Genomic DNA, 27,444 nt, shown 5'->3' with positions numbered 1-27,444 from the left:
CACCGCCCCCTTTGGCAGTTCTATCTTGGCGGAAAATGTTATAGTTAGCGATGGAGATTTCAGGGTTTTTAGTGGTTTTCCTAAGCCAGGATTCAGACACATCCGGGTTGGCATAGCGTGCTAAAGCAGTGAGTAGAACAAACTTAGGGAGTAGGCTTCTAATGTTAACATGCATGAAACCAAGGCTTTTACGGTTACAGAAGTAAACAAATGAGAGCACCTGGGGAGTGGGAGTGGAGCTAGGCACTGCAGGACCTGGATTAACCTCCACATCACCAGAGGAACAGAGGAGAAGTAGGATAAGGGTACGGCTAAATGCTATACGAACTTGCCGTCTAGCACGTTCGGTACAGAGAGTAAAAGGAGCAGGTTTCTGGGCACGATAGCATAGATTCAAGGCATAGTGTACAGACAAAGGTAAGGTAGGATGTGAGTACTTCGGAGGTAAACCTAGGCATTGAGTAATGATGAGAGAGATATAGTCTCTAGAGACGTTTAAACCAGGTGATGTCATCGCATATGTAGGAGGTGGAACAACATGGTTGGTTAAGGCATATTGAGCAGGGCTAGAGGCTCTACTGTGAAATAAGACAGTAATCACTAACCAGGACAGTAATGGATGAGGCATATTGATATTAGAGAGAGGCATGCGTAGCCAAGTGAACATATGGGTCCAGTGAGTGGTTGGGCTAACTGGGGACACGGTGATTCAAACAGTTAGCAGGCCGATGCTAACAAGCTAACAGTTAGTCGGCCGGGGCTAAACAAGCTAGCAGTTAGCAGACCGGGGCTGGCAAGCTAGCAGTTAGCAGACCGGGTTAGCAAGCAAGCAGTTGGCAGACCTGGGCTAGCAGTTAGCAGACCGGGGCAGGCAAGCTAGCAGTTAGCAGACCGGGGCAAGCAAGCTAGCAGTTAACAGACCGGGGCTAGCAAGTTAACCTTTGGGAGACGTCGCGATGGGGGTAAGTCTGTTTTTGCCTCTTCATGCGGTGACCGCGATAGACCAGTCGTGGAATTAGTAGGGTTCCAAGTAGCTCTAGGTAGCTAGTAGGCCGCGGTTAGCAGAATGGGCCTTCAGCGGACGTCGCGCCTGAGGGGCCTGTTGGAATCCTCGGGCAGATTATGTCGGTATTCTAGTCGTAGAGGATCGGCGGGGTTCCGTGCCCCGTACAGGCAGTAGAAGGGGTCCGGATAGTGCAGCCCAGGAGTGGGCTTTGGTGGTAGCACAGGAGCCCTGGCCGGGCTAGCTTCAGGCTAAGTGGTGCTTGCTCCGGGATGGAAACGCTAGCCAGGAGTAGTCACCCGGGATTGCGGGTTAGCTAGTTGCGAAGATTCAGATGAAAATGTTCAGAGTTTGCGGTAGGAATCCGGGGATATGGGGGAAAAAATAATAATAGGTCCATTATGCTCTGGTTTGAGTCACGTTGTTCGAACTGGTGAGAGCTTTCCGAGCTAAAGATTATCTGATGACCGCTAGCAATGGTTTGCTGACTGATAGCTGGTAGGTAGTTAGTTAGCTGGCTAGCTTCAGTTGAGGGATTCCAGATCCGAAGTAAATAGAAATACTTTAGAAAAAAAACAGATCCACGCCACATTGTGTGAGACCGGTTGGAGAGTATTTAGAAGTTGAGGTTTAGGAAAATATTTTAAAAAGATCTGCGAAGAAAAAGATGTAAAAAGATATATACAAGGGACACGACAGGACAAAGACAAAGACGTCTGACTGCTACGCCATCTTGGATTCTTTTTATTTTAGCTGGCAAGCCTGCTGGCAAGGTTGGTAGACTTCAGAAAAGCAAGCAATTACTAAATGTACTGAATAAGACTCAATCTTTTATGCAGATTTTATCAGAGATGCAGGAAAGCATATTTAGTTTCTTAAAAAAAAAATCACCACCACTCAGGAGGATACAGACAGCTCAGGAGTTATGCTTAGATATACAGAAAAATATACATATATGTTTTTTACATAGAATTAAGCATAATGATTATGGCTCTAGATTGCAGGAAAATGCTTTTTCAGGTGTTAGAAACAGCCTTCCTCACGTACTTTGTGCCCACACAGATTTTTAGGGGTGCATGACGCCCCAAAACACGATGTTAGTTAAAAACAAATGTCATTATTGACAATAGGGGGAGCCATTCTCCTTATTATATTATATTTTCCTAGACATTTGTTGCAAATGAGAACCTGCATCCCTTTAATTCAAAATCCTATAGAGGGACCCACCTCCACACATCTCTCCCTCCCTCCCTCCCTCCCTCCCTCCCTCCCTCCCCTCCCCCCCTCCCTCCCTCCCTCCCTCCCTCCCTCCCTCCCTCCCTCCCCCCTCCCTCCCTCCCTCCCTCCCTCCCTCTCTGGTAGAGGAGGGGGTGGACAGCGAGTCAGTGCACTTTGAGTTCTACGTTCTAAGGCAGATGGAGGTGCCAGTTGTACGTTCTCTCTAGCTCTGGGTAGTACCTCACCATGCTGCCTGTTTGACACGTTTAACAGTTGTCCTGGAGAAGGCTTTACATCTTAAATAACCGGAAGGCTCCTGTTTTTGGCAGAAAAGGAAGAGATGAAGAAGATTTGTAACAGTTGGAGAAATTACTGATAACCCTCCTCTCAGCTCACACAAACCGCAAAAACGGAAGGCTTTGGAGTATTCAATTTTTTCTTTCGTTGTATGTTTTTTCTCTTCCTTATCGTGGTGCTGGGAGGTGCTTCATCTTTTCATATATTCGCTCTCTCCATCATTTGCCTCCTCATTTATTTCTCCATCTACCTGCTGTACAATTTCCTCTATTTATGAGTGAGAGAGAGAGGAGGGGGAGTTTTTATTTTTATTTTGGGACTTTTTTTATTTCCCTTGTCTCTTTCCTCTCTCCCTCCTCACCATTTCATCCCTTTTGATCATTATTCCTTTCCTTCTCTCCTCTACCATTTTCCACCAATTCTCCACAGCACATTCCTATCCCTCTCTTTCTCTGTCTTTAAACTCAGATGTAAATTAACTTGGACTGAATTTTTTAAAGAAAGAGACAACTAAACAACAACTCTTCTTCAATGACTCCTTTTCCCCCATTTCCCTTCTCTTCCTCCTCTGGTCCTTCCTCACCCACATCCTATGCATCACAATTTTGCGGGATTCTTAAATTGGTAACTCTAGGTAGGTTTACTATTGTTTAGTGTCTGTCTATCTGTCTGTCTGTGTGTGTATTTGTGTGTGCTTTACGTATACATAAAACACACATACACACACACTCACACACTAAACTATGGCGAAAGGAGAGAGATTATATCTGGTACTCATAGTCAGTTGATGTTGGTCTCACAATTCTCCCATGCCCATTCTTTCGCCGCGTCGGTTCAGTCAAACTTCATCCATTTTTAATTGTTGTCTTTGAGGAATACAGTTATCTATCTTGGCGTTTTCTCTGTCTCGCCTTATACATTGCATTTCTCATATGTACCTGATGCCATTTTGAGTCTTAATTGGAACATTAGCACAAAATAATTACGTTTTGCCTGAAGTTTTGACTTGTGATTTAGCAAACTGTGTATTTGGACAGTAAACTTGAAAACTGCCAATGTTGGGTAAGGTATTATTGGACCCCTATGGTTATTTCTGGTTGTTTGACATATCATGGTTAATGCTTGATTTTCAATTTCTTTCATTCAGCTGGTCCATCACCTGTATTTAGCTTTCTCGCCCCCACCCACCCACTTGCCCTCTCTCTCTCTCTCTCTCTCTCTCTCTCTCTCTCACCATGAATTATTGACACGCACACATTACCCAAAAGTAATAAACGTCCCATACCAATTTCCCTTTTAGTATTCAATTCCATTTGTTTCTGCATCTTTCATTTAGCGGACCCCTCCTTATTTCGGTTTTATGTTTTTTCAACTAGAAAGGACAATTCTCCATTAATTGTCTCTAAAGCTGTTTCTTCCCCTTCCTTGTATTTCACCTCTCTTGTATCTCAAAAGGCACGTAAATCAGGAAAGACTTCCGGGCTTAGTTGTTGAAAAGTAGATAAAAAATCTTGTAAAGCCTTGGCTTGCGACACATCTGAAGACCGCTGTTCACAGTGCGTGTGTAGGTTTGAAATAGTGACAGACTGATAGACAGATAAGAATAGAAATCAGTAGGAGAAGAATGTTGTTCATTTCATTGCTCTCCATCGCTCTCTGTCAAATTCCCCTCTTTTTCTATGATGGTTCTTCTCAGCGTCTGAGTTGTATGTCTTATGGGAGGTCCCTTTTCAGTCATCAGCATCACCAGTTCATCCAAAATAAGTTATTAATGTAACACACACACACACACACACAGTTTATGACAAACAATTTCAATCAATAGCATTTACATCTTCAACTTTTGTCTTTTTTCTTCTTCTTGTGAATTGAAAAGGGGGTTCAATTCAAACAAACACCCCATGCTTATTGCTTTGAGTGAGATTTCACCATGAAGGACTAAGGAACCCACACCACATTTTGTGTTTTCAAGTGGCAGCTCTGTCTTTACTGTTGTCCCACTCCTCTGATCACCACTAAATTAATAATGAGTTACAGACAAGAGTTAAATAGGTGAGTAGTGGATTGAACTGTGTGTGTGTGTACGTGCCTCTGCTTGCATGTATGGTGTGTGTGCATGCAGGTGTGTGAGAGAGAGTATATGTGTGTGTGTGTGTGTGTGTGTGTGTGTGTGTGTGTGTGTGTGTGTGTGTGTGTGTGTGTGTGTGTGTGTGTGTGTGTGTGTGTGTGTGTGTGTGTGTGTGTGTGCTATGTAGGGTTGTCTGTGTGTGTTATTCCGGATGAACCTTGATTAGTAGGTTGCGTTCTAAAGCGATGTACAGTATCTAGATCTCTCTCTGTCCTTTTAGATCTATCCTCACCACACTGTCTTATCACAGCTTCTGATCTTAATAAGTGTTCTATACATTTACCCTCTACATGAACTGTACTGTATAGAACAGCTCATTGTGTCGTCCAGGGTTGCCCAACTGGTGGCCTGCAGGCCGAATTTGGCCTGGGGGTGGTTTTATTTGGCCCCCAAGTTTTTTGAGCAAAAACACATAAAAGACTGTAAAAACACCAGGAAATGATCTCCAAGTGATTTTAATTTTGGATCGCATTTCCCACGCATAGAGAGACACGTGAACATATATAAATGTAAGCAAGGTTTGAAATTATTATGTTTTAATCAAATATTATATCTGTTTGGGCTTCTTGCGGTCAGTTTGCTGTCTAGGAATGATTTGTAATTATGTTCCGGACCCCGACCATCCGCTCAAGAAGCGTCCCGCGGCTGAATCTAGTTGATGATCACTGATGTAGTCTTTAGGCCTCCCCCTCCTCTCCTCTCCTCTCCTCTCCTCTCCTCTCCTCTCCTCTCCTCTCCTCTCCTCTCCTCTCCTCTCCTCTCCTCTCCTCTCCTCTCCTCTCCTCTCCTCTCCTCTCCTCTCCTCTCCTCTCCTCTCCTCTCCTCTCCTCTCCTCTCCTCTCTCCATCTAAACACATTGTTTTGTGTCTATATATAACTCACTCAATTTGTACATCAAATCAAATCAAATCAAATGTTATTGGTCACATACACAGTAGCCTACAATACAGAGTGATACTGTTCATGTACAGCTGTAGGATCCTAATTTGATCACTTTTGTTGCTGAGATATATTGAGCTTTGTGATTTACATCAATTCACTGAAAACCCACACTAACACAAAGTTATATAAACTCTATTGCACTTTTCATGTAGCCTGCTTTTGGCCAGTTTAATAACCTAACCACCGATCAAGCAACATTATGGACTAAACGTTCAAATCCTGTTGCTGCAGGATTATTTTGCTGTGGCAATATAGGTCAAATTAAGATCCCTGGTCTAGTATGGCTGCATTGTCTTGTTGGTTTGATCTATTTATCTTCATAGGGCACAATTCTGACCCGAGTTAAGTGCGTGGAAATTAACGTAATTCCCTTTTTTATGTACCTTTCTCTCTATTAAGCATGAGAATAGTGTGCTTTTCACCTGCCATTCATTTTGGATGAAGATGGAATAAGTGAAGGTATACCAGAGGTGTCTACAGATACACCGTATTCTGATATTGATTTAATTCCATAATAATTCCACCATCTTTACGCATAAGGAAACCATGAATAAGATCTAGCGAACCTATCGGTTCCAGGTGGAAAAAGCATCTACTTCATTTTTTCCCCGATAGAAATAACACCATTCTTCATGCACTGTAATTTACAATTTGATAAGATCTATTGATAAGAGCTATGTACAGTGCATTCAGGGGGCTCCCGAGTTGCGCAGCGGTCTAAGGCACTGCATCTCAGTGATAGAGGCGTCACTACAGACCCTGGTTCAATTCCAGTCTGTATCACAACCGGCCGTGATTGGGAGTCCCATAGTGCGGCACACAATTGGCCCAGCGTCATCCGGGTCAGGGTGTGGCGCAGGCCGTCATTGTAAATAAGAATCTGTTCTTAACTGACTTGAAAAGTTAAATAAAGGTACCAAACAAAAAAAAGCACTCAGACCCTTTGACTTTTTCCACATTTCGTTAAATTACAGCCTTATACTAAAATCGAGTTGTTTTCCCCCCTCATCAATCTACACACAATACCGCATAATGACAATGCAAAAACTGTTTTTTAGAATAATAATAATAATAATAATAAAAAAATAAGGCTGAGACGTAACTGTGCTGCTACCATGTTGTGTTGCTACCATGACCTTGTCGTGATGTGTGTTTTGTCTTCTATTTAAAAAATGTTATCCTATCCACCGTCCACGCAGGAGGCCTTTTGCCTTTTGGTAGGCCGTCATTGTAAATAAGAATTTGTTCTTAACTTACTTGCCTAGTTAAATAAAAGTTAAATAAAATAAATAAATAAATAACTGTGGAAAAAGTCAAGGGGTCTGACTGATAGATTTTTAGGCCTACAATTAAGACTAAGTCTTAATTATATGCCCAAATTTCTATAATGTAAACTATCGTTATCGACTTTCAGTAAGCCGAATAACAGCACATATTCAACTGCCAATTTACTGTTAGTTCCCTTCAGTTGGTATAGCCTACATTATCATTCCATTTTATTACGTTGTTTTGTTTACCTATATTTGAATCCTCTGTAAATGATGTCACAGCTTTTTGGTTGTTGCTGAGGGTCATTAGTAACAGTTAATATATATATATATAGTACCAGTCAAAGGTTTGGACAAAAAGTTGAAATAACATAGTTGGTTTGGGATGAGTTGGACTGCAGAGTGAAGGAAAAGCAGTCAACAAGTACTCAACATATGTGGGAACTCCTTCAAGGCTTTTGGAAAAGCATTCCAGGTGAAGCTGGTTGAGAAAATGGAACCTTTATTTAACTAGGCAAGTCAGTTAAGAACAAATTATTATTTACATTGATGGCCTACAAACCTGGACGACGCTGGGGACAATTGTGGGCCGCTCTATGGGACTCCCAATCACGACTGGGTTGTGATACAGCCTGGATTTGAACCAGGATGTCTGTAGTGATGCCTCAAGCACTGAGATGCAGTGCCTTAGACCGCTGTGCCACTCGGGAGCCCCAAAAGAATGCCAAGAGTGTACAAAGTTGTCATCAAGGCAAAGGATGGCTACTTTGAAGAATCTTAAATATAAAATATATTTTGAATTGTTTAACTTGTTATGGATAGGGGGCAGTATTTTCACGGCCGGATAAAAAAACGTACCCGATTTAATCTGGTTATTACTCCTGCCCAGAAACTAGAATATGCATATAATTAGTAGCTTTGGATAGAAAACACTCCAAAGTTTCTAAAACTGTTTGAATGGTGTCTGTGAGTATAACAGAACTCAAATGGCAGGCCAAAACCTGAGAAGATTCTGTACAGGAAGTACCCTGTCTGACCATTTCTTGGCCTTCTTTGTCATCTCTATCCAAAACAAGGGATCTCTGCTGTAACGTGACACTTTCTAAGGCTCCCATAGGCTCTCAGAAGGCGCCAGAACGTTGAATGATGACTCTGCAGTTACTGGCTGAAAAACAGTAGCGCATTTGGTAAGTGGTCGATCTGAGAACAATGAGACGGGCGCGCGAGTGCACATGAAGAGTCCATTTTACTTTTTCAGTCTTTGAACGAAAACAACGACTCCCGGTCGGAATATTATCGCTATTTTACGAGAAAAATCGTATAAAAATTGATTTTAAACAGCGTTTGACATGCTTCGAAGTACGGTAATGGAATATTTTGAATTTTTTTGTCACGATATGCATCCGCGCGTCACCCTTCGTTACCCTTCGGATAGTGTCTTGAACGCACAAACAAAACGCAGCTATTTGGATATAACTATGGATTATTTGGAACCAAAACAACATTGGGTGTTGAAGTAGAAGTCCTGGGAGTGCATTCTGACGAAGAACTGCAAAGGTAATCAAATTTTTCTTATAGTAAATCTGAGTTTGGTGAGTGCCAAACTTGGTGGGTGTCAAAATAGCTAGCCATGTGATGGCCGGGCTATCTACTCAGAATATTGCAAAATGTGCTTTCACCGAAAAGCTATTTTAAAATCGGACACCGCGATTGCATAAAGGAGTTCTGTATCTATAATTCTTAAAATAATTGTTTTGTTTTTTGTGAACGTTTATCGTGAGTAATTTAGTAAATTCACCGGAAGTGTTCGGTGGGAATGCTAGTTCTGAACGTCACATGCTAATGTAAAAAGCTGGTTTTTTATATAAATATGTACTTGATTGAACAAAACATGCATGTATTGTATAACATAATGTCCTAGGAGTGTCATCTGATGAAGATCATCAAAGGTTAGTGCTGCATTTAGCTGTGGTTTTGGTTTTTGTGACATTATATTCTAGCTTGAAAAATGGGTGTGTGATTATTTCTGGCTGGGTACTCTCCTGACATAATCTAATGTTTTGCTTTCGTTGTAAAGCCTTTTTGAAATCGGACAATGTGGTTAGATAAAGGAGAGTCTTGTCTTGTCAAGACATATACGAAGGGTGACGCGCCGGCTCGTATCGTGACAAAAAAATTCAAAATATTCCATTACCGTACTTCGAAGCATGTCAAACGCTGTTTAAAATCAATTTTTATGCGATTTTTCTCGTAAAATAGCGGTAATATTCCGACCGGGAGACCTTGTTTTCGTTCAAACACTGAAAATAGAAAATGGAGTCTTCACATGCACACGCGCACCCATGTCATTGTTCTCAGAATGACCACTTTCCAAAACCCCTACTGTTTTTCGCCCAGGGACTGCAGAGTCATCATTCAACGTTCTGGCACCTTCTGAGAGCCTATGGGAGCCTTAGAAAATGTCACGTTACAGCAGAGATCCTCTATTTTTGATAAAGAGGCTATAGAAGGACAAGAAATGGTCAGACAGGGCACTTCCTGTACGGAATCTTCTCAGGTTTTGGCCTGCCATATGAGTTCTGTTATACTCACAGACACCATTCAAACAGTTTTAGAAACTTTAGGGTGTTTTCTATCCAAAGCTACTAATTATATGCATATTCTAGTTTCTGGGCAGGAGTAATAACCAGATTAAATCGGGTACGTTTTTTATCCGGCCGTGAAAATACTGCCCCCTATCCTAAACAGGTTAAATGAGTGATACTGTGAATCATACAACTGCCAGGGCATGCTTGGTCCTCTTTGATGCCCCCTAAAGTGTTTATTTCAGGCTGCATCATAGGATTCCCGTGGTGGTTCACTGTAGGCTTGAGTGTCCTAATATTTGTTGTTTTTCTTTTCAATAGAAAGATGACAGGCACTACCCCATATGCCTATTAGTAATTTCTGAGAAATTCACTTAAGCTTCTAATGGAAATGGGGTCTAAAATGGAGGTTGGTTCATGGTGAAAACTGTGCTTGTGAATGTAATTCATATTCCCCCAAAATGTGAAATTCTTGGCTTCCTTTGGGTATTTTGACATTAGTGGCGGTATATAAAACTGCCACAGCTCCTACTTAGTCATTACCCAAGACCTAAGTATTGATCAACTAACTTTCATGTTGTTATCTACAATTCTACAAAATGTCATATATTATCAAATCTGATTCTTATCTTAAGTGGTTGAAGTCAAATCGGTTGCAAAGTTTAAGTCAATGTCAGATGTTAGTGGATGTGAAATGTAATTGTAAGTCTAGACTTTCCTTTACGAAGGCCATGGATTTAGCTTTTTTTAACTAATTCTCCTTCCTTGTCCTCCATCTCAATCATTAGAGTAAAAGTATTCTCTCAAAGTTTCATTGCGTTGATATTAATTGAGTATACTGTACTGTTGACCCAAGCAGTCTGAATGATTTAGGTAGGCTTTTAAACCAGCACAGTGAGGAGGGATGTCACTACGCTAGGAGAGTGAGCTCTTATTACTATTTATAATACACAATGTTCCTTCCAGGTACATTTTTTGATAATGTCTCCGTCTCAAACGGCACCCTGTTCCCTATATAGTACACTACTTCTGACGAGGGCCACAGGGGTTTTGCCGAAAGTAGTACACTATATAGGTGAAAGGGTGCATTCGGGACTCAGACAATGTCTTCCTGTCTCTAACTCAGAAAGGGCATCCATCCACCCCTCCATCTCAGTTATAAAGGATTAATGCTATAACAAAGCTGTGGTGAGATTATGTTGCTACATTTGAGAAACATGGCTAGCCTAGCCTATATGTTCAATTTGTGACATTTTTGGTCAATTCTTTTAAGACATGATAATGGCTTGGATTTACTGTATGTAGGCTATAGCACTAGCACTTTTTATTGAGTCTCAAAGTGGTTTACATTGTATGGCAGTAACTCACATATTTCCTTTATCATATGCTATGCTTTCCATTTTTGAAGGGGGCAAAGGATAATATAATGATGTATTTAGCAAGGAGACTCCAATCTGCTGCCCTTTCCAGATATATATTAATAATCAGTAGTTTTGTTTAATCCATTTTGCTTTCACCACAATATATCATATTGTATATTTCTGAATAATTGTCTTTGAAAGACGTTGTTTGATTGTAGAGAGACTAGGGCTGGTCGGCCTACATGCATGTGGTACAGTATTTAATTGTCGAAGTGTGCGTATGTTTCTTTGAGCCAAATACATCATTTGCAGTATTAATGTCATTTAAATACTACTGAAGGAGTTTGAGATAATTACAGTTGGAAAGAGTCAGAGAGAAAGATGGGTTTTGGAAATAAAATGTGTTGAATACATAATTTATCACTCTGCCAGACAGGATAAAAATTCCTCACACAGTGATATCCTTTGACATTTTTCCCAGGGCTAAAATGTGTGTACACACATACACACACACACACACACACACACACACACACACACACACACACACACACACACACACACACACACACACACACACACACACACACACACACACACACACTTACTTCCTAGAGGGCAACATGGTCAAATTCAGCGGGGAAATGCAGGACACGACCCATCAACAAAAGTGAGAAGGGATGAAGGCAGGAAGAGAACATGAGAGAATGATGCATAAATTACACGGACAAGATCAGAGACTAGTGGGTGTTAGGCCAAAGTTACTTCTTGAATACTTATCATCAAAATTGGCAAAGTGCTTCCTATTTGTTTAACCCATTTTATATGTCTGTTGTGTATGGAACTTTTTCCAGAAATCTAATGTTGAATGTATTGAATGTTAGGCTCAAGTTAAATCTACCTATTACAAACCTTGAATACTTAAAGGTCCAATGCAGCCGTTTGTATTTCAATATTAAATAATTTATTAGTAGCAATATAGTACCTTACTGTGATTGTTATTAATTAAAATAGCAAAAAACTAAACAAAAATAGCTTTTTAGCAAATATACATTTCTCAAGCAAGAATTTTGCTAGGACTGTTATTGGCAGAGAGGTTTGGAACTCTTTTTCTTATTTGTCTATTAACTAATTTACTGCCTGGTGATAGGCAGGCCAAAACTCCTTCCCACCAAACAGACGGCCTTTCAAAAAGCTCTTTCACTTAAAGGGCATTATTGTAATTGTTACACTTTCTCAGTATTATTCCAACCTCATAGTGTGGAAATATACATAAAACACAGAATAATCAAGTTTTTGACTTCACTGGGCCTTTAATGTCAACATTGGCAAAGTGGTTACTATATATTTTACACATGTTGTATGTCTGTCAATGTAAGATATGGGATATTTTCTGAAATTTGATTTAAAAAAGTGGTATTTAATGTTAGGCCAAAGTTGAATCCAACCACCAGACAAAAATAACTAAGTACCATTTTTCTTTTGCATGCATTTTGTACTGTCTGTCAATGTATAATATGGAACTTTTAGGATATGTGATAAGAAGATAAATCACACTGCATAATTGTGTGTTGGCCAAGAGCCAATCCATAAGTCAGAAAGGATTTGAATTCAGATTGTGAAGTGAAAGGTAAAAAGCTGTGTTAAAAGCCTTGAACCTCTGAAGCAATTGACTTGTGTATACAAACTACACAAAAGCATTCACCATTAAGAGAAACATTCACCCTAACAGATAATGTCTTGTTATTGACCATCTCTCTATCTCTCTCCTCTCCTCTCTCCCCCAGTCTTGACAAAGACCGAACGTACAGACAGATGATGGTGACTAAATAGACGAGGGGAGCGACAGAAGAAACAGAAAAAGGGAAGGAGGAAGAGACGCTCTAATCTCCGCATTGCCACGGCAACCGTTGTTCACACACTCACACACGGAGTTGTCAGAGGAAACCTCGTCGCGCTGTATCATCCAGTGGAAGAAGACGGGAGGATGAGTCAGACGACAAGAGACGAATGAGAGAGCGCCTCGCCCCTCTCCATCTCTTTCTCCATTCGTCATTTCTCAATTTCTTTTTTTGATTTCTCCTTACACACTCAAACTTGACAAACGCACACTCCTTCAATCCAGGTGCTCATCACTCACTCCATAAGCCCTCTTCACGTCTACTCCTCTCTGCACGGCTTCATCTGTTCATCCTTCCCTCCACCCGGTGCTATGAGAGGAGTAGTTGAGTCCCAGACCACACCACCATGCCAGTTCTGAAGAGTAGAGAGGAGATCTGGGCTGGCAATGTACAAGGTAGGACCCCCAAGGCCTTTTACGCTTGACCTTTTCTCTCTGTTTCATAGATGCAGTCCATCAGTCTTAGGCCCGAAATTCAATCAAACCTGCAATGTCTATTACATTTACATTGTAGTCATTTAGCAGATGCTCTTACCCATTCATCTTAAGCTAGCTAGGTGGGACAACCAGTACATTTTCCCCCTATAAAGTAGCTATCAGCAAAGACAGAGCTGGTAAGGGGGAGGAGAAAAAGCCAAGTGTGAGTGTTAGTTCACGAAATGCATTTAAAAACATATATAATTATGAAGTGTATTCGATAATGAACTATTACCTGTGAACATACACACTTGTTATTGTGAAAACTGGACGCATCCACCTATGAGCGGATTATACCTGGGAGTAGTGGTGGTTTTTGAAGAACAAGAGCTACTGCCTAAATATCACAATGAAGGTTCGATCGAAAAGCCTTCCGTTTCTTTATGTGCGATACAATATCCATATGAGGCTGAATGTGTAACTGTCTGCCACTGAAATGGCTTATTTAAATGTCTTTTGTGAACAGTAATGAACTAATATGACCAGTAAAACCAAAGTCCTCTCTTTTGGCTGTTAATAACCAATGGTGTTCCTTTTTGTACTCCATTTAGTACGTACAGACAGTCATTGCACATTTTCGGGTTTGTTATTTAAATTTAGAACATTTTCTTTTCAGTACCAGCAAGATCGAGAGAAAAGCGTGAAATAGAGAATGAAACTAGAAATGGATAAAGGGTGAGAATGGAGGGTGAAGGAAGAAAGAGTAAGGAGAGCGTAGAGGAAGAAAGGACTAATTGTCTTCCTCTCTCTCTCCCTAGGGGGGGCGTAGAGGGAACTAAATGTGGATGGAAAACTGGAAGTGAAAGAGAGCTGGGGGGGAGAGACACAGAGACAGGTTTATCTAATAGTGGATGTAGAGACTGGAAGTGAGACAGAGAGCAGGAGAGAGATGGACAGGTAAGCAGAAAGGTAATCAGACAGACAGACAGAGAGAGAGAGAGGCCCAATTTTGATAAACTCTGATATCTACTGGGTGAAATACCAGTGTGCCATCACAGCAGCAAGATTTGTGACCTGTTGCCACAAGAAAAGGGCAACCAGTGAAGAGCAAACACCATTGTAAATACAACCCATATTTATGTTTATTTATTTTCCCTTTTGTACTTTAACCATTTGCACATTGTTACAACACTATATATAGACATAATATGACATTTTTGGAAGATTTTGGAACTTCTGTGAGTGTAATGTTTACTGTTAATTTTTGTTGTTTATTTCACTTTTGTTTATTATCTACTTCACTTGCTTTGGCAATGTTAACATACAGTATGTTTCCCATGCCAATGAAGCCCTTGACTTGAGAGGGGCACCAAGAGACAGGCAGACAGACTACTGAATGAAACCTAGAGCGAGTGAAAGGGTAATTTATCTGACTGAGGATGGAGATCTCAGACAGAGGTTACGTCTCAAATTACATCCTATTCCTTATAATGGGCACTACTTTTGACCAGAGCCCTATGGGGCAAAAATATTGCACTAAATAGGGAATAGGGTGCCATTTGGGACAAAGACAGATAGATTAGGAACGGGAGCGTGCGACCCAGAAGGAGCTTGTTTGTGGAGCTGGTTTGGTTTGTGGTGGATTACGTGTTCTCTTGTTCTCTTGCCGGGCTTAGTGGTGTGGCAGCCCCCTTCTGTGATCAGTAGATTGTGACCAGAGTGTGTGTGTGTGTGTTGAGAGAGTGGCAGCAGTGCATCATGGCCACAGACAGACGACCTGGCAGGCAACTCTATTGGCTTCTGGCTTCATTTGACTGGCTTTACAAATATTGATGGAGTCATTAAAAGATTAAGGGGACTCGAAGTGCAGGCGGACAGGTTTTTGTGTGTACTCGAATGTATCGGACAGTGTGTGTCTGTGTGTGTGTGTGTGCGTGTGCGTGTCTGTTTGTTTGTGTGAGAGAGAGAGAGATGTACAGTATTCCTTGTGGTCAAAGTTAAATACATTTAAATAGTTCTTCTTTTCTGACTCTACACTTTTTCTGGTCCTCTTCTCATTCCTCTTTGAACCTGTAATGCATCACCATCTCCCAAGTATAGACCTTTCCCGAACGACCATCAGTGTATTGACCCATCGTCGATGACGAAAATGTATGCCCTCACTAACTGTCGCTCTAATAAGTGACGATCATCTGACTCCCACCCACTCACCCTTTGCTTCTCTGTGATGAAAATAAGCATTCCAAATGTCTCACTTTTTCTACCTCTCTCTCCTTTTTCCCCACCACCACTGCCAGTCATGTGTGACTGTCTTTGAAGGAAGGATGGAAGGTCTAAGAATAGCATAGATGGGACCCATCACTGTGATACTGCTGCAGCCCACATACCGTAGCTTCTTAGAGGGCCATTCTTTCTCACGCTCTCACTCATATCAGCATTCCTTCAACACGTATCCCTCCTAACAGGCAACCGGATATACTTCTAGTGTAGGTGTTTTGATACAATTTATAGGACAGGGACTTTGAATAGAAAAAATCCATCTTCACTGAGATATCCTGGCTTCTTAATATAATAATATATGCCTCTTAGCAGACACGTTTATCCAAAGCGACTTAGTCATGCTTGCATACATTTTACGTACAGGTGGCCCTGGGAATCGAACCCACTATCCATGCTCTACCAACTGAGCTACAGAGGACAACGTCTTTTGACTTGAGTCAATGCAGCACAGTGAGAGTCTAATCGGTTGGTTACTGATCCCCTCTCTTTGGCGGTTTGTTCTGTAATGACATGATCAGAATGTCTTGGTCGTCATACATTCTTAGAGTACCATATCAGCTCAACTCATCAGCATGCCTTGAATTGCCCCTTTGATACCTATTCCCCTTAATAGGCTACCTGATATCCTCCTCCTCTGTGTACCAAATGGCATTCTATTACCTATGTAATGCACTACTTTTGACCAAAAGGTAGTGCACTAAACAGGGAATATGGTGTAATTTGAGACGCAACCCTAGTCTAGATGCTTGGATAAAATTGATAGGCTAGGGCGTATACTGTTTTTGAATAGAGAAATGTCTCCATTGAAATATCTTGGCTTCTTTTGACTTGAGTCAATGCAGCACACTGAGAGTCTAGTTGGTTATATGATCAGAATGTATAGATGCTGTGCGAACATTTTTTGTTGTTGAAATTGTCACTGTTCCCTGTCACGCCGACGGAACCTCTTTTGAAGCCGCTTTTTGACAGACAGGCAGGCAGGCAGGCAGACAGAGTTACAGCGAGAGGGAGAGAGAGAGAAAGAGAGGGGAGAGAGAGGTGAAGAGGGAGAGAAATAGAAATGGAGAGGGGGGAGAGAGAGTCAGGTTTTTCAGAGACAGAGGCAGAACAAAAGGGGAGTGTGGCTTCGTGAGAGAGGGGTGGCGGTATAGAGATGAGAGAGCGAGAGATGGAGGGATGAGAGAGAGAGTGACGGAGGGGGATATGATACCAGAACAGGTTGAAATAATAAGGGAAGGAACATTTGATGAATTACAAAAGAGAGAGTGTAAAGAGAAGAATTGGGATCATCATGTGTTGTGCAGGTGACTCTTCAGAGAAGGAACGATAGTGAGAGGATAATGATACATTTAATGGAGGAGATAAAGAGGGTAAAAGAGATTCATAGATGGAGTGTGATCTAACCAGGCTACAGTAGAGTACATGCCATGAAGATAAAGCATGATACTCCTTTGTAGTTTCAAACCTCCGTGACAAACTCTTTCCCCAAGGGATCTATCCAGAAAAGAAAACAAAGAGCCAATGTGACCGTTGGTATGCTGTGGGTGATTCCATTGTATTCAAGTTAGCAGTATGCAATGGTGACCATATACAAGAGCTTTACTAGCCAAACCGGGAGTATAGCTAATTTATAAAACACTTGAAGTCAGGGGTTGGAACCAAAGTTATTTTCCAATTGTTTTGTTCTGAACAGAATCATTATTCTTTCATTCTGTTCCACTGTTCCCACTAGCAAAATAAAGTTCTGAACCGGTTTGAACCCCCCAAAAGTAACCGTTTATATCGTTCCTTTCTGTTCCTTTTTAAACATCTGAAATATCCATTTTATTTTATATTTAGCTTGACATTATATTACTTCACCAATCAGTGCATATAGAGTAGCTTGCTGTGAAGCGGGTGAGCGATTTAATCTGTATAGGAAAGTCGTTAAGAACAAATTGTATTTTGCCGTAACAGTATGGTTTAATCATAATGAAAGACAAACACATATACTGTGCTGCCAGTCACAGTGTAGGGCGGGAGATGCAACTGAAGATTTCAGGGTGAGGAAAGAGGATGCAGGAAGCTTGCCTTGAAGCTCTGAGCATCCTGTTATGACATGCATTATCTGAATTAGGCCCACAGAATTATGCCTACGGAGGAGCGGCTTATATGGAGGAACTTTGAATGTCCTTGAACTTCCGAGTTGGTTTAATGTTGAGACCAGAGAAAGCTAGCTAGCTAACGAGCTTGTGTGTTCAGAGCAGCACTAGAATTAAAAACACGTCTTACCTTTTGTATTTAATAAATCCAACGTGAAAAGTGATAACTATTGTATACTTAACTGGCATTGAAAAGTCCATCCATTCTTCTGTAATTAAACATCTCTCCCTAATTTCTGAATTACGCTTGTTATGTCGTCCGTAGGCTACAGTAACCTATGTAACATTGTCAGTAGAATACAGTAACCTATGTAACGTCGTCCGTAGCCTACAGTAACCTATGTAACGTTGTCAGTAGGCTACAGTAACCTATGTAACGTCGTCAGTAGGCTACAGTAACCTATGTAACATCATCAGTAGGCTACAGTAACCTATGTAATGTTGTCAGTAGGCTACAGTAACCTATGTAACGTCGTCAGTAGGCTACAGTAACCTATTTAATGTTGTCAGTAGGCTACAGTAACCTATGTAACGTCGTCAGTAGACTACAGTAACCTATGTAATGTTGTCAGTAGGCTATAGTAACCTATATAACGTCGTCAGTAGGCTACAGTAACCTATGCAACGTCGTCAGTAGACTACAGTAACCTATGTAACGTCGTCAGTAGGCTACAGTAACCTATGTAATGTTGTCAGTAGGCTACAGTAACCTATGTAATGTTGTCAGTAGGCTACAGTAACCTATGTAAGGTTGTCAGTAGGCTACAGTAACCTATGTAACGTCGTCCGTAGGCTACAGTAACCTATGTAACGTCGTCAGTAGGCTACAGTAACCTATGTAATGTTGTCAGTAGGCTACAGTAACCTATGTAACGTCGTCAGTAGGCTACAGTAACCTATGTAATGTTGTCAGTAGGCTACAGTAACCTATGTAACGTCGTCCGTAGACTACAGTAACCTATGTAATGTTGTCAGTAGGCTACAGTAACCTATGTAACGTCGTCAGTAGGCTACAGTAACCTATGTAACATTGTCGGTAGGCTACAGTAACCTATGTAATGTTGTCAGTAGGCTACAGTAACCTATGTAACGTCGTCAGTAGGCTACAGTAACCTATGCAACGTCGTCAGTGGGCTACAGTAACCTATGTAACGTCGTCAGTAGAATACAGTAACCTATGTAACGCCGTCAGTAGGCTACAGTAACCTATGTAACGTCATCAGTAGGCTACAGTAACCTATGTAACGTCGTCAGTGGGCTACAGTAACCTATGTAACGTCGTCAGTAGGCTACAGTAACCTATGTAACATCATCAGTAGGCTACAGTAACCTATGTAACGTCATCAGTAGGCTACAGTAACCTATGTAATGTTGTCAGTAGGCTACAGTAACCTATGTAACGTCGTCAGTAGGCTACAGTAACCTATGTAACATTGTCAGTAGGCTACAGTAACCTATGTAACATTGTCAGTAGGCTACAGTAACCTATGTAACGTCGTCAGTAGGCTACAGTAACCTATTTAATGTTGTCAGTAGGCTACAGTAACCTATGCAACGTCGTCAGTAGGCTACAGTAACCTATGCAACGTCATCAGTAGGCTACAGTAACCTATGTAACATTGTCAGTAGGCTACAGTAACCTATGTAATGTTGTCAGTAGGCTACAGTAACCTATGTAATGTTGTCAGTAGGCTATAGTAACCTATGTAACGTCATCAGTAGGCTACAGTAACCTATGTAACATTGTCAGTAGGCTACAGTAACCTATGTAATGTTGTCAGTAGGCTACAGTAACCTATGTAATGTTGTCAGTAGGCTATAGTAACCTATGTAACGTCATCAGTAGGCTACAATAACCTATGTAACGTCGTCAGTAGGCTACAGTAACCTATGTAATGTTGTCAGTAGGCTACAGTAACCTATGTAACGTCGTCAGTAGGATACAGTAACCTATGTAACGTCGTCAGTAGGATACAGTAACCTATGTAATGTTGTTAGTAGGCTACAGTAACCTATGTAATGTCGTCAGTAGGCTACAGTAACCTATGCTTCATAAGGTAGGGGCTGGTAGCCTACATACACACCCACTGTAAAAAACATTCCAGCTGGCAGGCAGACGCTGGGAATAGGTTTCTGAGTGAGAGTGAGGGCTTTGCATAGGCGCTTTGTTGCGATTTTTGGGGGACTGGTAGAAAATACCTGGAACATGGAAGAACGTTATTAACCGGTCCCCGCCACTATCGATCACTTTCTTTTTCGGTATGGGTTCTGTTCTTCAAATAATTTTGTTATTTTACGGTTTTCGGTTCTTTTCCCTGAACCAGTTCTAACCCTTGTTTTTTAAATACTTTTCTGGTCTTCATGGATAAAAAATATATTTGGCCCAGAAAGATAATATTGTAATTAGTGTATCAGAGCTGGCTTGTGTGATAAGTCCCTTTGGTTGAAACCTGAACATTTGGATCGATTCCCTATGCTAATGCCAAGGATTTAGCTCAGTGGGCTAAAATAGTATTGTGGCTCACAGTGCAGGAGACTCCTGAGTCTGGGTGTCCCTAACTACTGGGTGAAGTGAACCTGCCTCCTGAGTCTGGGTGTCCCTAACTACTGTGTGAAGTGAACCTGCCTCCTGAGTCTGGGTGTCCCTAACTACTGTGTGAAGTGAACCTGCCTCCTGAGTCTGGGTGTCCCTAACTAATGTGTGAAGTGAACCTGCCTCCTGAGTCTGGGTGTCCCTAACTAATGTGTGAAGTGAACCTGCCTCCTGAGTCTGGGTGTCCCTAACTAATGTGTGAAGTGAACCTGCCTCCTGAGTCTGGGTGTCCCCTCCTGACTGTATCACTGAGCTTGCTTTCATTTGGCCCTCTGCTGGGAACAGCTTGCTAATTAATTACCCATGACCACTGAGGTGGGGAGGGGTTGGGTGGGGTTGGAGGGTAACGAGACTGGGAGGGTGGTGGGGGGGAAGCAGGTCATAACTAGTGTCCTCAGGGGGTAGGCTAAAATTAATCACCCCCCATCCCTCCGACTTGCCAGAAAGACATCTTGCCAGACAAAAGTAGTACAGTCTGTCTCTGGGTTTGAATGAGGAAAAGTTATCTGTATCAAGTGTTGTTTTTTGCATGGCTGTTAACATTAGCTATCAAACAGAGAATACATAGACAGAGATATATAGGTGCAATATAGAAATGAGTGATGACACAGGGATGCCAGACTGTATAGAACATATAACCACATGGCTATCCAGTAGTGGTCCAGTCATATAGGCTTTATAGTTCTGGTCCAGTCATATAAGCTTTATAGTTCTAATCCAGTAATGGTCCAGTCATAGAGGCTTTATAGTTCTAATCCAGTAGTGGTCCAGTCATATAGGCTTTATAGTTCTAATCCATTAGTGGTCCAGTCATATAGGCTTTATAGTTCTAATCCATTAGTTGTCCAGTCATATAGGCTTTATAGTTCTAATCCAGTAATGGTCCAGTCATAGAGGCTTTATAGTTCTAATCCAGTAGTGGTCCAGTCATATAGGCTTTATAGTTCTAATCCATTAGTGGTCCAGTCATATAAGCTTTATAGTTCTAATCCAGTAGTGGTCCAGTCATAGAGGCTTTATAGTTCTAATCCAGTAGTGGTCCAGTCATAGAGGCTTTATAGTTCTAATCCAGTAGTAGTCCAGTCATATAGGCTTTATAGTTCTAATCCAGTAGTGGTCCAGTCATAGAGGCTTTATAGTTCTAATCCATTAGTGGTCCAGTCATATAGGCTTTATAGTTCTAATCCATTAGTTGTCCAGTCATATAGGCTTTATAGTTCTAATCCAGTGGTGGTCCAGTCATAGAGGCTTTATAGTTCTAATCCAGTGGTGGTCCAGTCATAGAGGCTTTATAGTTCTAATCCAGTGGTGGTCCAGTCATAGAGGCTTTATAGTTCTAATCCAGTAGTAGTCCAGTCATAGAGGCTTTATAGTTCTAATCCAGTGGTGGTCCGGTCATAGAGGCTTTATAGTTCTAGTTCAGTGGTGGTTCAGTCACTGTGAAGCGGGCCCCAGGCTCCAGCCCACATAGAGACCCCTCTACTCTGCTGTGTACTGCTGCCGTAAGGAGCAGCCAGAGGAGCATGGTCAATCAAATCCTGGAGATATGGAAGAAATGGCTTCAATGAGCTAATGCAGACCCCAGGGGATAGAGGAACCCTCCTACTATCAGTAGGTTTTTTTAGGGCTGTGTGTGTGTGTTTCAGGCTGGGAATGTGTGTGTGTATGCAGGCATGCATGTCTGTGGCATTTAAGCACAATTAACATTGAAAAGCCTCTCGACCGAGCTCAAGCACACTTAATCAAACACCTAAGACCCTCTTCTGTAAAATAGTGACTTTCCTTCCCTTTTTAGGCCATAGAGAAGCAACAGATTGATGACTACTACTCACCACTGTTAGCTCAAGTGGCTCATACTGATGATTACATCAACTTGGCCCCACTTCTGGGGATGAATAGGGTGATGAGACTGTCTCCTCCAGACATGGTCACTTCCTCTACCCCTTTATCTCATCTCTTATTCCCACTGTTCATGTTCTGCGTCTCTGTATCTGCCTCCCTATTTCAACCAACTGTCTCCCTTCTTCACTGCCTCATGCCCAGATGCTCCCAACGCTCTTTCCATCTCTATCTCGCTCTCTCTCTCTCTCTCTCTCTCTCCTCTCTCTCTCTCTCTCTCTCTCTCCTCTCTCTCTCGCTCTCTCGCTCTCTTTCCTCTTTCTCTTTCTCTCTCTCTCTCGCTCTCTCTCTCGCTCTCTTTCTCGCTCTCTCTCTCTCACTCTCTTTCTCTTTCTCTCTTTCACGTTCTCTCTCTCTCTCTCTCTCTCTCTCTTTCACTTTCTCTCTCTCTCTCTGCCTCTGCTTTCACTCACTCACCATCTCTCTCTCTCTTTTACTATTTCTCTCACACTCTCTCTCTCTCTCTGCCTCTCCTTCCCTCCATCTCTCTCTCTTTCCATTTCTCAATTTTAATTAAAATCATTGAGTATCCAGAGGATTCGGCTGCATGACTGTGATTTAAATAGGGACATCACCATCTACTCAACATTACTGTCAGGCTAAAGCAAATTCCATTTATTCTCATAATGTGTGTGCTGCTCCTTCTCTAAGGACATGAATTACTACCATTTACAATCGCAAATTGTAGACATATGGATAAGAAGACGCTCGCTAACCAATCCTTGACTGTCCAACAATATGGAAATACAATCCGAATCAGCATGCAATACAATAAATTGCAAGACATCAGTGACATCAGTGAATTAACTGACATTTCCCCTGGTGGGATAGAATTAATGAATTACTGTAGAATACTGAAAAGAATAATAACCTATGTGACGAAGCTCCTGCATGAGGCTAATTAAAACAGCTTGAAGTCTGATTATCTCATTACAACAGCACAATAGCGACATGCAGAGATAAAGAGATGCACCTTTGAACCCAGAGATCAAGATGCCACTGAGAACAATGACTGAAGTGGATGTCATTGCCCATCCGCATGTTGGTGAAGAGCCATTGATGTCCAACCATTTACATAAAAAGATACCTATGAATTATGCGTGTGCTTTTGAATCATTTGCATGTAGAAAATGCATCGTGTAGGAGTAACGCTCTCAGAAATATCTGTTGTGTTCCTTGGCTACTACCTGTAAATCATGATGGGAAATGTATCAGCTTTCAGTATGTCATCCTCAATGTCTTTCAAATGTTGCGTGATTCTGGGGATGTTTGTGTGTAAATGTCAGTTTTGACTACTTATACAATGTCTTTCAGGAAGGTTTCTGTCTATACCGTCACGCGGATGTGTTTGCAGCTAATGTGTTCTATGGCTCCTGTGTGTGTTCTGGTTTCTGTGGAAACGGATGTGTTTCTGATTGCAGCTAATGTGTTCTATGGCTCCTGTATGTGTTCTGGTTACTGTGGAAACGGATGTGTTTCTGATTGCATAAAGAGACTGTTGCATTCACCGCGGAACAGCTAGCCCTCCTTCCTTCCTGAAGCTGCTTAGAGCTCCAGAGACTGCAACATTCAAACTCCTAATCCCCCAGTATTCAGGACAAGCAGCGTGTATTTAACATACCTTACACAACACTGTCTCTATCTAACCACCATTCACACACACACATGCATGCACACACACACACACACACACACACATCGCACACACACACACACACACAAACACACTCATTACAGTGTGAACAAGAGACCGGTGGGGCCTGAGCACAGAGAGCACAAACACCCAATAGGGGTTGAATGTCTTGACTGATCACAAAGAACGTCTATTGGCACATGGGAGAGTGGGGGAGAGACGAGGGGGGGTGGGGTCCTGGTAATTCTTCTGGCCGTTTGGGCTGTTTGAGGCGGGGTGAGTTCCTCGATCAATGCTCTTTGTAAATGTTAAGTGTGATGACAGTAACAGGCGAGTCTGAGCAAACGCCGCGGGCGCTAGTCTTATTGACACGGGCCAGTTCTGTGACTACACGCCCAATGAAACATGTGTCTCTCTCTCTCTATCTTTGTGTGTGTGTGTGTGTGTGTTGGCGCTCATGAGTGTGTGCCGTCTCATTGGGGAGAGAGTCAGGGAGCTGAATTACAGAGGGGCTCAGTGTAGACGTGTGTGTGTAGTGGAGACTGCTGCTGTGTAGCTACGCATCACTGGACCTGTCCATGCTGTGTACTAAATACATGCTACCGAATACCTGAGTACCTTTGTGTTCATGCGTGTACAAGCCTTACTGTGTGTATGTCTGTGTGTGTACGTGTGTTTCTGTGTCTGTGTGTATCTGTGTGTGTTAATTCCTCTGTGTGGGAATGGATGCGGATGGAATAACCACTTCAACAGTTTTCCTTCCACGTTAATGTCTCTGTTACTGTAATTGCAGTGTAAAGTAGTATGTAATGGACACACGACAGCATATTTAAATGCTCAGTCTCGATTTGTCTGCAGTCAGTGAGGAAAGCAAATGATCCATTGCGTTGGATGGCTCTTGACATTCTCCGTTTCTTGTAATTAATTTGGAGTTATTAATGACAGTTGAGCTTTTGTGTAGGGCTGATTACCCTAAATGTCAGGGTAGTTCTCTCTTAGTCAAACTGGTTGCTCTGTGTGTGTGTGTGTGTGTGTGTGTGTGTGTGTGTGTGTGTGTGTGTGTGTGTGTGTGTGTGTGTGTGTGTGTGTGTGTGTGTGTGTGTGTGTGTGTGTGTGTTGTTGTTGTTTTCACCCTTCAGCCTTTTTATAGCGCTTAGTTTTAAGGTCAGGTAGGTTCAGGTTCATCTCTCTCCGCTAGTGTCAAGTCAATTTTGTCTGTGTATGTGTGTGTGTGTTATACTGGGGTTTATTGCTCTCTCAGTAATTAGGCTGGGGAGGCCAAATGCTCCATTGACCATGACACACAGTAACACGGACCACCTACTCCTCTCCTCTTCTCTCTCAACACATTCCTAGAATAACACTAGTACATATTGGTCTACTTCTGGGTTGTGTGTGTGTGTGTGGGGGGGTATCTTGAACATTTGTGTTTGTGTCCAACAGTGTGCAATTTTCTTTGTGTGTGTGTGTGTGTGTGTGTGTGTGTGTGTGTGTGTGTGTGTGTGTGTGTGTGTGTGGGTGTGTGTGTGTGTGTGTGTGTGTGTGTGTGTGTAGACCTGGGTTAAAATACTATTTCAAATATCTCAATTACTTTCACATACATTTTGAAGTAAGTATTCAGATATTTTGTATTTGAAAAGACAAGTACTGTAGTTGAATATTGGAATGCATTTGGAAATACACTTGGAAGATATTAGCATGTATATTATGTATATTATTTGAAATACGTATTTAAAGTATTTAAAGTACTTAAAGTAGTTAATTGGGAATACTTTCAAATACTTCCAATATACAGTAAGTAGTTGATTCTGGCCACATTATTTAAAAATACTAAAATACACAAAAAATAAGTATTTATGTGACTAATGATAAAATACACATGTATTTGAACGCTGTGTGTATCAGTGTGTAAGTGTGTATAGTGTGTGTGTGTGTATCAGTGTGTGTGTGTGTGTATCAGTGTGTGTGTGTATAGTGTGTGTGTATCAGTGTGTGTGTATCAGTGTGTGTGTGTATCAGTGTGTGTGTGTATAGTGTGTGTGTGTATCAGTGTGTGTGTGTGTGTGTGTGTATAGTGTGTGTGTATCAGTGTGTGTGTGTGTGTATCAGTGTGTGTGTGTGTATAGTGTGTGTGTATCAGTGTGTGTGTGTGTATAGTGTGTGTATCAGTGTGTGTGTGTATAGTGTGTGTGTATCAGTGTGTGTGTGTGTGTGTGTGTGTGTATAGTGCATGTGTATCAGTGTGTGTATAGTGTGTATAGTGTATAGTGTGTGTATCAGTGTGTGTGTGTATAGTGTGTGTGTATCAGTGTGTGTGTGTGTATAGTGTGTGTGTATCAGTGTGTGTGTGTGTGTATAGTGTGTGTGTATCAGTGTGTGTGTGTATAGTGTGTGTGTGTGTATAGTGTGTGTGTATCAGTGTGTGTGTGTATAGTGTGTGTGTATCAGTGTGTGTGTGTGTATAGTGTGTGTGTATCAGTGTGTGTGTGTATAGTGTGTGTGTATCAGTGTGTGTGTGTGTATAGTGTGTGTGTATCAGTGTGTGTGTGTGTATAGTGTGTGTGTATCAGCGTACGAAGCGAACATTATGTGTATCTCCTTGTCCATCAGGGTGCTGCATGGAGGCATATTTGAATTGTTGCCATGGAAACTCTCTCTGTCTCTCTCTCTCCCTCTCTGACTCTCTCTCTCTCTCTCTCTCCCTCTCTCTCTCCCCCTTTCTTCATCCTTGCCCTGCCTCTGTCTCTGTCATTCTCACTATCTCACTCTTTTCTCCCATACTTTCCTCTCCGACTTCTCTCTCTGGCCATCTTTTCTAACCTTCCTTCTCATTGTGTGCTTCAACCATCCTTCCTTCATCACTCTTTCTTCTTCTTCCTTCATCTTCAGCTCTTCTTTTATCATCCTAAAAATGTCTTTCTTTTCATCCCTCCATCTTCACAGCACCCATCCTCCTCCCCCTCGCTGGATTTCTTCTTGTTGCTGCTGTTCTTCTTCCTCCAACCACCTCCATCTGTGTTGTGTATACCTCCATTTTCCCTCCCCTCCTCTCTCTGCTTTACTCCCACTCTCTTGCTCCTCTTCCTCACCTCTCTCTACGTTCCTCCCACTCTCTTCCTCTTCCTCCTCCTCCTCTCACTGCTTTCATCCCACTCTCCTCCTCCTCTTCCTCACCACTCTCTACGTTCCTCCCACTCTCTTCCTCCTCCTCCTCTCCTCTCTCTGCTTTCATCCCACTCTCTTCCTCCTCCCCTCTCTGCTTTCATCCCACTCTCTTCCTCCTCCCCTCTCTGCTTTCATCCCACTCTCCTCCTCCCCTCTCTGCTTTCATCCCACTCTCCTCCTCCTCTCTCTGCTTTCATCCCACTCTCTTCCTCCTCCTCTCTCTGTGCTTTCATCCCACTCTCTTCCTCCTCCCCCTCTGCTTTCATCCCACTCTCTTCCTCCTCCCCTCTCCTCTCTCTGCTTTCATCCCACTCTCCTCCTCCTCTCCTCTCTCTGCTTTCATTCCACTCTCCTCCTCCTCCTCTCCTCTCTCTGCTTTCATCCCAATCTCCTCCTCCCCCTCTCCTCTCTCTGCTTTCATCCCACTCTCCTCCTCCCCCTCTCCTCTCTCTGCTTTCATCCCACTCTCCTCCTCCTCTCTCTCCTCTCTCTGCTTTCATCCCACTCTCTTCTTCCTCCCCCTCTCCTCTCTCTGCTTTCATCCCACTCTCCTCCTCCTCTCTCTCCTCTCTCTGCTTTCCTCCCACTCTCTTCTTCCTCCTCCTCTCCTCTCT

At 42.2% G+C, this 27,444-nt stretch overlaps 1 protein-coding gene across 1 annotated transcript in view; it reads left to right on the top strand.

The window, feature by feature from the left end:
* The first annotated feature begins 12,412 nt into the window (after positions 1 to 12,412).
* LOC106594786 (glutamate receptor ionotropic, NMDA 2B) overlaps positions 12,413 to 27,444 on the top strand; it is a 112,152-nt gene continuing 97,120 nt past the window's right edge. The window contains exon 1 of the mRNA XM_045707501.2: positions 12,413 to 13,098. Within this exon, the coding sequence (XP_045563457.2) occupies positions 13,090 to 13,098 (9 nt within the window). The 5' untranslated portion in view covers positions 12,413 to 13,089. The remainder of the gene's footprint in view (positions 13,099 to 27,444) is intronic.

The sequence above is a fragment of the Salmo salar genome, chromosome 02 (genome assembly GCF_965601325.2).
Source record: "Salmo salar chromosome 02, fSalSal1, whole genome shotgun sequence".
Classification (NCBI taxonomy): Eukaryota; Metazoa; Chordata; class Actinopteri; order Salmoniformes; family Salmonidae; genus Salmo; species Salmo salar.
Note: the sequence above shows the minus strand (reverse complement) of the source record. Positions and strands in the feature narration are given on the sequence as shown.